This window comes from Vanderwaltozyma polyspora, genomic scaffold, assembly GCF_000150035.1.
Source record: "Vanderwaltozyma polyspora DSM 70294 KpolScaffold1023 genomic scaffold, whole genome shotgun sequence".
NCBI lineage: Eukaryota > Fungi > Ascomycota > Saccharomycetes > Saccharomycetales > Saccharomycetaceae > Vanderwaltozyma > Vanderwaltozyma polyspora.
The window spans coordinates 26,871-36,143 of record NW_001834688.1 but is presented as its reverse complement, the minus strand read 5'-3'; the positions used below and the strand labels follow the sequence as shown (position 1 = coordinate 36,143).

Genomic DNA, 9,273 nt, shown 5'->3' with positions numbered 1-9,273 from the left:
CCACAAATGTGGATCTCAAAGCAAGAATACGACGAAAGTGGTCCATCTATTGTCCACCACAAATGTTTCTAAGAATTTTTTGGAAAATATTTACAGCTATGTTTTTCTTCTCTTCTTTTCAACATTGAAATCTTTCACGTCTTCTCTTCTCTGTAAGAAACCCAAAATATATATATATAATTTCTAAATTTTCTATATATTTCAGTATATAAGGAACAAATTAAAGTCAGATAAATCAAATTTATTGTTTTTACCAAGATTTTCTCATTTCGAAATGAAGTTTTAAGGGCAAAATATAAAAAAAAATTTATTCCTTAACTAAAAGTTTCTTTTAAAAAGATACAACAATAAAAACTATGTCGATTTTAATTCATTAGAACTATCGTCAAATTCATTCATAATAATTGGTCCAAATGGTTCGGTTGAAGTTTTAGGGGTAGCTGGATATGACGATGCCTTTTCTAATTTGGAACAACTGTTCTTTTCCTTTTGATTATAGTTCCCATATAAATTATCTATTACGTCATTATCCAAATCTTTAGTCTCTGGGAACAGTGCAACGACGAAGACAGAAATCACAAATGTCATCGCACCAAACAATACAAATGTTGCCCATTTCAAATGTAGAATCATCAAAGGTCCTAAAAGTGTCAGTATAAAATTAACTGTCCAACCAGTCAACATACATAGCGCAAAACCCTTTGGTTTTGCTCTTGTTGGTAATAATTCATTAGTATATATCCAAGGTCCACATGACAGAGTTAGAGCAAAAATTGAAATAAAAAGAAAACATAATCCTAATATAATTGGTCCACCATGAGCATTGACAACCCAATTCACTCCCAAATTTTGAACTTCTGGCTCAACTTCATGTCCATCAATTGCCATAAATATACCAATTGCTATCATTATTAAACAAAGTGGGAAGGAACCAGCAGCAGTTATATCTCTCCTTCCAACTTTATCCAAGTAAGTTATTGGTAAAGAACTCAATATCATATTAATAAAATATGGTACGGAAGCCGAAAACGTCTTGGCCTTTCCTTCTAAACCCAACATGTCACAGATATAGATAATGTAAAACATCAAGAAATTGACACCACTTACCTGAACTAACATTTGTAGAGAGAATCCCATCAACGTCTGTCTCCAACAATTTCTTCTGAAAAGATCAATGTATCTAAAATTATTAATCCCATCTCCATAAAGAGTTGCCAAGTCTATCTTATTTAATTTTGGAATGACTAACGATTTGTTATTTGGTTTATAAGTTTCAGCAATCTTATTTTGTACTGCTTCTGCTTTTGAATAATTCCCATGTACAGTCAACCATTGAGGTGATTCAGGTAGCCAAATTGAAAATATCAAAAAAATCAATGAAGGAATGATTTCCACCCCCCATACAAGCTTGAACGAATAATGTGATTTCAAAACAGTTGACCAGACACTAGCATAATAAATAACCACAATAGAAGCTGTATGTGTCAAATGGGTAAAAGCCATTGCTTTACCTTTCCCTCTCTTGGGGAATACTTCACTTGCATAGGCCACGACCAGTATAGAAAACATCCCCACTGTCAAGCCTTTAATGAGCCTTGATAGAACTACCATCCATAACGCTACAGATGTGATGCCAATAATAGAACCTACGATCCATAAAAGTGTACCGAAACGAAACATTGTGACGCGACCCATCCTAGCCACTAGAATGGCATAAAGGATACAGCCCAAAAGAGCACCCATTGGATTCGAACCAACGAGCAAACCTTGTTCCAAAGCATTTGGAACACCAAAATAATTCAAAAACTGCGGTTTATCCAGAAATACAATCAAAGATGTAATATCCATCCCAGTGGTAAAAGTTGCTATAGAGATAATTAAATTTATACTAGTTAACTGATAAGTAGGTTCAATACTGCACAGTTTGCCGGCATTATAAATGGGAAACCACTCCATCGTAATAGATCAAACACTTTGATTCAATTAATTAATCAACTGACGGATCACTGTTCTAGTTTCCCTCTTGATTCTTGCTGCTTCTTGCTGCTTCCTTTCCCTCCCACCTCTTGAACCTTGTCTCTCTTTTAAATCGAAAACTTGAACAAGATCAACAATCCCAAGAACACTCATACTGCATAACAATAACGAAATAATAAAGAGACAACCCACCAAAATTGACACAAACTAACATTTACTGACACCGTCACCAAACTGCTCATCTCAACTTTTCTGACGTCGCCCATCTCAAATTAAAGGTTTAGTTCTGGACCGACACCTTTAATTTCCCGGGAAAAATAAAATCACAGCCGATGGGGGGGAAATATTGTGTATCATATCAGCAAGGGAAACAAACAAACAATTTGCAACGTATATAGTGATATATGGAATTAATGAAACTTTCGAAACTGTTTAGACCATCCAACGATTGATTATTGGAATTGAAGAGGTTTCGAGAATGATTAAGAAGAGCTTAAGGGAATGGTATTGGCTTTTGAAGGTTTGCAGGAAAGATTGATTATATTAGGATTAGATCTGCTATAAGAACCCAGATCTAGGACTTTCTTTTGGGGGCCAACCACCAATTATCAACGAAGCAAAAAAAAAATAAGATCCGATGTTCTCTCTATCGCAGCGTTTGCAGAACGTCTCTAACCAGGCTTTAACTTTTAGTTTCTTTATTATTGGGTTTATCGTCGCCAGTTCGTGGTACCAATTATACAGGGATGATGCTTTTAATACTCCAGGTGCTGTGCAGGCTCTAGGGGCTAATTTGAACATGAGAACCAGTAGATACTATGGATCTAATCAAGGGAAACCAAAGCAAAATGCAAAAGTGAATTTCGATTTGGATGTCGATTTGTCTTCTTTGTTCAATTGGAACACAAAACAAGTATTCATATATTTGACGGCTGAGTATGATGGTTCGAAAAAGCCTAACACTAAGAGTGTAGTAACATTTTGGGACAAGATTATTACTAGCAAGAAAGATGCTGTATTGAAATTGTCAAATCAGAAATCAAAATACACCGTCTGGGATTTGGAGGATAAGATGGAAGGAAGAGACTTGACCTTCAAATTGCAATGGAACATCCAACCTTGGGTGGGTCCTTTGGTATTCGGAGAAACTATAGGTAACACTACCTTCACTATTCCAATTGAGGAGAAAAAAGTAAAGGAAAATGAAAATGATAGTAACACTAGTGCCGATGAGAGCAATGGAACTAATAAACCAAAGAGAAAGAAGAGAAAGGCAAAGGCTAGATCCAACTCGGTCTGAATAAATTAAGCATATAAGTTGTTCGCATTCCCCATCTTCAATGATGTTGACATCAACTGAATAGTAACTAACGGAAAAAGATAATAAAAAAAATAGAATCATGGCTCGGATATTCTGATTGTATCACATGTACACATATACATATATACATATATATATATATATATGCATACGCGTGTGTGTTTAAATCTATAAGAAGATTCTTACATATTGTCAATGATTTTCCCTCACGATTTAAAAATAATCAAGGCCTCCAATTTAGTGCTAAACTATGATAACCGATTAAAAAATAATCTGAAGGTATATATTTATCCTTTTTATTTAATATATTATTTACAAGATATATAACAATAAGAATAGGAATTAACTAAGTCCATTGATCACAAACATTATTTCTTTTGCTTCTTTGCATATTCTGCCATCAATTCTTTTTGGACATGAGGTGGGGTTGGAGCATAATGACTGAACTCTAATGAGAATTCACCTTTACCTTGAGTGGATGCTCTCAAAGAAGTGGCAAAACCGAACATGGTACTTAAAGAACATTCTGCCTTAACAGTAAATTCATCGTGACCGTTTTCAGTATCTTGAATCACAGCTTGCAACTTGTTCAATAAACCAATAACATTACCTTGGAATTCATTAGGAGAGGTAACTGATACATTCATAATTGGCTCTAAAACAACTGGTTGAGATTTCAAAAAGGCGTCACGGAAAGCTGCCATGGTGGCTGTTTTGAAAGACAATTCATTAGAATCGACTGCATGAATAGCACCATCATTAATTAACATTTTGACACCCAAGACCTTATGACCAACTAGTGGACCCTTTTCACAAGCTTCTTCAAAACCTTTACCACATGCAGCCAAATATTTATCTGGAATACGACCACCTACAATAGCAGTTTCAAATAGATTATCTCTGGTTTCACCTTCAACTGGAGACATGGTACCTATGACTCTACCGAATTGACCAGCACCACCAGATTGTTTCTTGTGAGTGTAATCGAATTCGGCTGGAATTGTAATAGACTCTCTATAGGAAACTTGTGGCTTACCTGTTTCACATTCAACATTATACTCTCTCTTCATTCTTTCAACGTAAATTTCCAAATGTAATTCACCCATACCAGAAATAACAGTTTCTTTAGATTCTGGATCAAATTTCACTCTAAAAGTTGGATCTTCCTTTTGGAAACGATTGAAGGCCTTAGAGAAATTGGTTGAATCTTTAGACTTAGGTTTGATAGATAAAGAAACAACTGCATCTGGAACGTACATAGAGGACATCGAGTACTTGACATTACCATCAGTAAAGGTGTCACCAGAAGAACAATCAATACCGAAAGTAGCACAAATTTCACCAGAGCCAATTTCATCAACATCTTCCATTTCTTCAGAATGCATTCTCACTAATCTGGAAACCTTGACCTTCTTACCAGTTTTAATATTGGTGATGTAATTACCCTTTCTCAAACGACCTTGATAAACACGAATATAAGTCAATTGACCATACTTACCTTCTTCTAGTTTGAAAGCCAAACCGACAAATGGTTGTTGAATAGAAGGAACCAATGGCACTTTAGCTTCATTTTTAGACAAGTCTAAACCGGTGTTCAAGACTTCAGATGGATTTGGCAAATAATCAACAATAGCATCTAGGACGTGTTGAATACCAGTGTTACCCAAAGCGGTACCCATCATAACAGGGGTAAATTTTCTAGCAATTGTTGCTCTTCTGATAGCAGATTTGATTTGTTCAACGGTAGGTTCTTGTTCTTCCAAAAATAATTCAGCGATTTCATCGTCTACGTCTGCCAATTTTTCAATCAACAAAGCTCTTTTTTCTTCAACCAAATCTTTCAAATCTTCTGGAACTTCTGCCTTATCAATAATTTCACCTTGGTCACCTTTATTATAGTAAGCGACACGATTAATAATATCGACAACACCTCTCAAATTTGATTCTGAACCGATTGGAACTTGCAAAGCAGCAGCAGAAATCTGCAACTTGGAGTTTATTTGCTCAATAGCTTTGAAAGGATTGGAACCCATACGATCCATTTTGTTGATAAAAGTAATTCTTGGGACGTTGTATCTTCTCATTTGACGGTCAACAGTAACAGTTTGAGATTGAACACCAGAGACAGCACATACAATCAAGACGGCACCGTCCAAAACTCTCAAAGCACGCTCGACTTCGATGGTGAAATCGATGTGACCTGGTGTATCAATCAAATTAAAATGATAGTCCTTCTGGTCTTTATTCCAAGAACAATAGGTAGCAGCAGATTGAATAGTGATACCTTTTTCTCTTTCCAAATCCATAGAATCCATCTTGGCACCCACGTTATCACGACCCCTGACTTCATGAATAGCCTTAATCCTACCGGTGTAGTACAAAACACGTTCAGTGAATGTAGTCTTACCAGAATCAATATGAGCAGAAATACCAATGTTACGCAATTTCGAAGCTGCTTGTAAATCTGCCCCAGTCAACTGTTTAGTCACATCACTCAACTCAGAGGCTTCTTCTTCACTCATGGCAGCCTTATAAACCATACTCCCATGGAAACCCCTCCTGTTGACCAACATCCCATCTGGTCTCTTAGCATTCATTAAACATTTAAATAAATTTCCACCTCTAGAAGCAGTGGCAGCTGCACCACCACTAGTAACGTTGCTAGAACGCAACAAACCAACTCCCCTTAGCAGAACCATCTCACTAACCTGGTAGCACTCTCTGAATCAACCAAAACCTAAACTCAAAAGCTTAAAACAACTCCTTTTAACCAAACTTTAAACCAAATCTTGTTTTAAAACCTCTTGTATAATTTTTCAGATTTCGAAATTTCATTAAAAGTTGATGAACTTTTTGATACCTTGACGAATAAAACAACGAAAACACCATGACAATGACAGACAATGACTATGATATACCCCATAGATGGGGTATATTTGAACCACTAGGGTGTGGTCATATGTCTAATGTGTTGTTAGAGTCTATTCCGTTATCTTTTGTAGCCCCAACAGTGGTTAAACCAACGATTTTTGGCAACTTTTATCCTATTATAGATGGTTCAACATAATGTTTCTCTCTTTCTTAACAAATATGAACCTTTGTAATTCTTGGAATCTACAGGGAACTGGATCCTGTTTATAACTTAAATGTGCTTCAATGTACAGCTGGATCCCTATCGTTTTACATCAGTGTCTTGTTTGTATTTGATCTTGACAGCTTCTAGTGTGTCCTCGTTCATTTAAAGGGAAGGCAAGGAAATAAAGGTTCTTTAAAATTGCAATGACTGATAGTTTATATCTACAAGTGATGAGACGATGGATTGAAATACAAGAGTTAGTTTTCATTTAAGAGGTGAATCAGAGACAAGGAAGTGGATGGCTAGTTCTGTTCTTTGTTTGCAGTTAAGGGTTTATCTTTTTGAGAGGTAAAAGCTAATATCGATATTTGTTTGTGCATTACTGTGCTTATAGCAATCAGCCTTTTTATCATTGATTCCTTATTGTTGGTAATAATCGTTGCAAAGAAGGGACTTTGGGGAGTTTCAAGTAAGGTTAATATTTAGTTTATACACTTTCCAAATGATTGGTTCTGAGAGTTCCTCACTTATGGGGAGCAAAAGGTCAAATTCTAGGGGTTCAGATGCTGGTAGTGTTGGATCAAGTTCTGATTCAATTAGAATTACTCTGCAAACCAGTAATGAAACTATAAGAGATGGGAATAAGAGTCGTAATGTCAAGGATACGAATCTATCTTCACCTTCCTTGTTGAAGAACAATGAGAGGACAAAGAAGAGTTCTGATTCCGTTTCTTCATTCGATAGGTCGATTGCTGTTGCAATTAAATCGACTCCTGCAGATCCACAATTGTCTAAAATCAAACCTGTTTCAGGTGCTACAACAAATTACGATGATTCTGTTGCATGGAGATCGGTAGCAGATCTGGCTAAAAAAACTGATAAATTGATAGATAATAATGATCCTCAAAATAGTTCATTCAATTCTTCGAATTCATTTTTCGAGAATATTATTTCTTCATTGTCGTTTAAGTCAAATGAAGATTCTAGATATAAGGATCAGTTTAGAAATTCAAGATCAAGTTTAAATAAAATCAATCAAAAGACTACAGAATCGTCATTGAAATATCCTAACCCAATGAGTATCGGAAGGTTAATGAGTGAAGATATTTCGTCAGTTTCATCCAATGATTCTTACATTTCAAAATCAAGGCTTCCATATAATGATAGAAGCTTAGAGGCCATCCATAAGTATGCTTCTAGTGATGAAAATGATTATTTTCATAGCCAATTCTTAGATATAAGTGTTAACGAAAGATTGATTGAAAAGTTTGAGTGTACTTTTACTAACGAACATACTTTAAAGGGTAAGATATATATCTCTGAAAAGCACTTGTGTTTCCATTCTATTACTTTCAGTGATCCATTAAGGTTAATAATACCCTTTAGTGATACTCTATCGATAGAAAATGTCCTTTCTGGAGAACTTCATTCGAATTCTATACTAGTTGTCACAAATTATGACAAGTATCAATTTAGTGAGTTATCTTCAAAAGCTATAGTTTTGGAGTTAGTCAGGGACATTTGGCTAAAAGTAGCCGAAATATCTACAGAGACCTCAGAAATGGAAAGATTGAGAAGAGCTATTTCACCAACGTTACTTGTAGAAAGGCAGCAATCGTTTGATCCACTTTTCGCAAACAAACCATATTCGGAGTTGATCCATCCAAGTGTTCCATCTAGTAGAAGATCACACAGTAGTAATAATGACGCTATTATTGATAATGTTATAAGATCAATAGACGATGGCTCATTAGATAATAAAGAAACCTTCTCTAGTGATTCATCTTCTACAGATGGAATTGAGAGAATCACTAATGAAATTCTTTTAGAGGCAAATGAAATCCAACCTCAAAATGGAATACGTTTTAAAAAGGGTTCAAACTTTTCTTATAATGGTCCTAGAGTATTTCATGAAACTCATTTCCCTACAAAGAAGCATAAAAATGAATTTATTTTATGTGACACAGAATTTAATGTCCCTCCAGGTATACTATATGAATTAATGTTTTCAGAGAATAATACAGAATTTTGGCCAGAGTTTTACAAAACTCAGGATATATCTAATTTTTCCAAAATCAGTAAGTTCGATAAGAAAGATAATGATGGATTGTCTTACAGGGAATACAATTATATCAAAGGTTTGCATTATCCCGTAGGCCCTAAATCAACTCCATGCTATGTGACTGATACTATTGTACATTTAGATTTCGAAAATTTTATTGATATTATAAATGTCACCAAAACTCCAGATGTACCAAGTGGGAATAGCTTCCATACTGACACTAGATATCTATTCAGATGGTCTTCCCCAACAACCTGTAACTTAAGAATTTCATATTGGATTACTTGGACTGCATCAAGTTGGATCAAGGGAATGATTGAATCTAGTTGCAAAAGTGGACAAATTGATACAGCCACTGCAATCGTCCCATTCATAGAAGATTTCATTGATAAATACACATCGATCGGCATGTTAACACAGGAAATAGAAGGAGGTGACAGAACAATCATTGCGAAATCTGATCTTTCAATGGTTCAAGCTACAGATAAAAACTACTATGAAGAATTGATTAAGGAGCAGAAGGAAGAATTGGTAAAATTAAGAAGAGAAATTAAATCAAAATCAAGAGTAATTATCGTTTTACTACTATTAATTCTTTCACTATTTATTGCAATTCTAGTTCACGAAGTTCTATCACATAAACTGTTACAAATAATAGAAGATTCGATACAACTATTAAATACAAAATAACAACATGATCTCTTAGAAGTACGATTTCTTTCAGTACTGAACTAAGCTTACAGTAACCATATTCAAACCCATCAAAAAATAATTATGTATAGCATTTATATCTATTTTCATTATATATTGTCATTTTATGTTAAATCATATCAATTA

The 9,273-nt window shown here is 35.0% G+C and overlaps 5 protein-coding genes across 4 annotated transcripts, besides 1 other annotated feature; 3 read left to right on the top strand and 2 right to left on the bottom strand.

Annotated features, from left to right (window-relative positions):
- The window catches only part of ACT1 (actin), a gene marked incomplete at both ends in the record, with an annotated part of 1,792 nt that extends 1,720 nt beyond the window's left edge, over window positions 1–72 (top strand).
- Window positions 1–72: a sequence feature (Short protein (Kpol_1023p18, EDO18849.1) was converted to a misc_feature.).
- A 282-nt stretch (window positions 73–354) lies between these two features.
- Window positions 355–1,956, bottom strand: Kpol_1023p17 (uncharacterized protein; the record flags this gene model as incomplete). Its single annotated transcript, XM_001646656.1, has 1 exon — window positions 355–1,956. One exon carries the CDS (start codon window positions 1,954–1,956, stop codon window positions 355–357), a length of 1,602 nt encoding a protein of 533 aa, XP_001646706.1.
- A 658-nt stretch (window positions 1,957–2,614) lies between these two features.
- Window positions 2,615–3,277, top strand: SPC3 (signal peptidase complex subunit SPC3; the record flags this gene model as incomplete). Its single annotated transcript, XM_001646655.1, has 1 exon — window positions 2,615–3,277. The coding sequence occupies one exon, from the start codon at window positions 2,615–2,617 to the stop codon at window positions 3,275–3,277; it is 663 nt and encodes a 220-aa protein (XP_001646705.1).
- A 389-nt stretch (window positions 3,278–3,666) lies between these two features.
- Window positions 3,667–5,997, bottom strand: MEF1 (Mef1p; the record flags this gene model as incomplete). The annotated part of the gene is made up of 1 exon (XM_001646654.1): window positions 3,667–5,997. One exon carries the CDS (start codon window positions 5,995–5,997, stop codon window positions 3,667–3,669), a length of 2,331 nt encoding a protein of 776 aa, XP_001646704.1.
- An 879-nt stretch (window positions 5,998–6,876) lies between these two features.
- Window positions 6,877–9,126, top strand: Kpol_1023p14 (GRAM and VASt domain-containing protein; the record flags this gene model as incomplete). Its single annotated transcript, XM_001646653.1, has 1 exon — window positions 6,877–9,126. The coding sequence occupies one exon, from the start codon at window positions 6,877–6,879 to the stop codon at window positions 9,124–9,126; it is 2,250 nt and encodes a 749-aa protein (XP_001646703.1).
- Window positions 9,127–9,273: the final 147 nt, after the last annotated feature.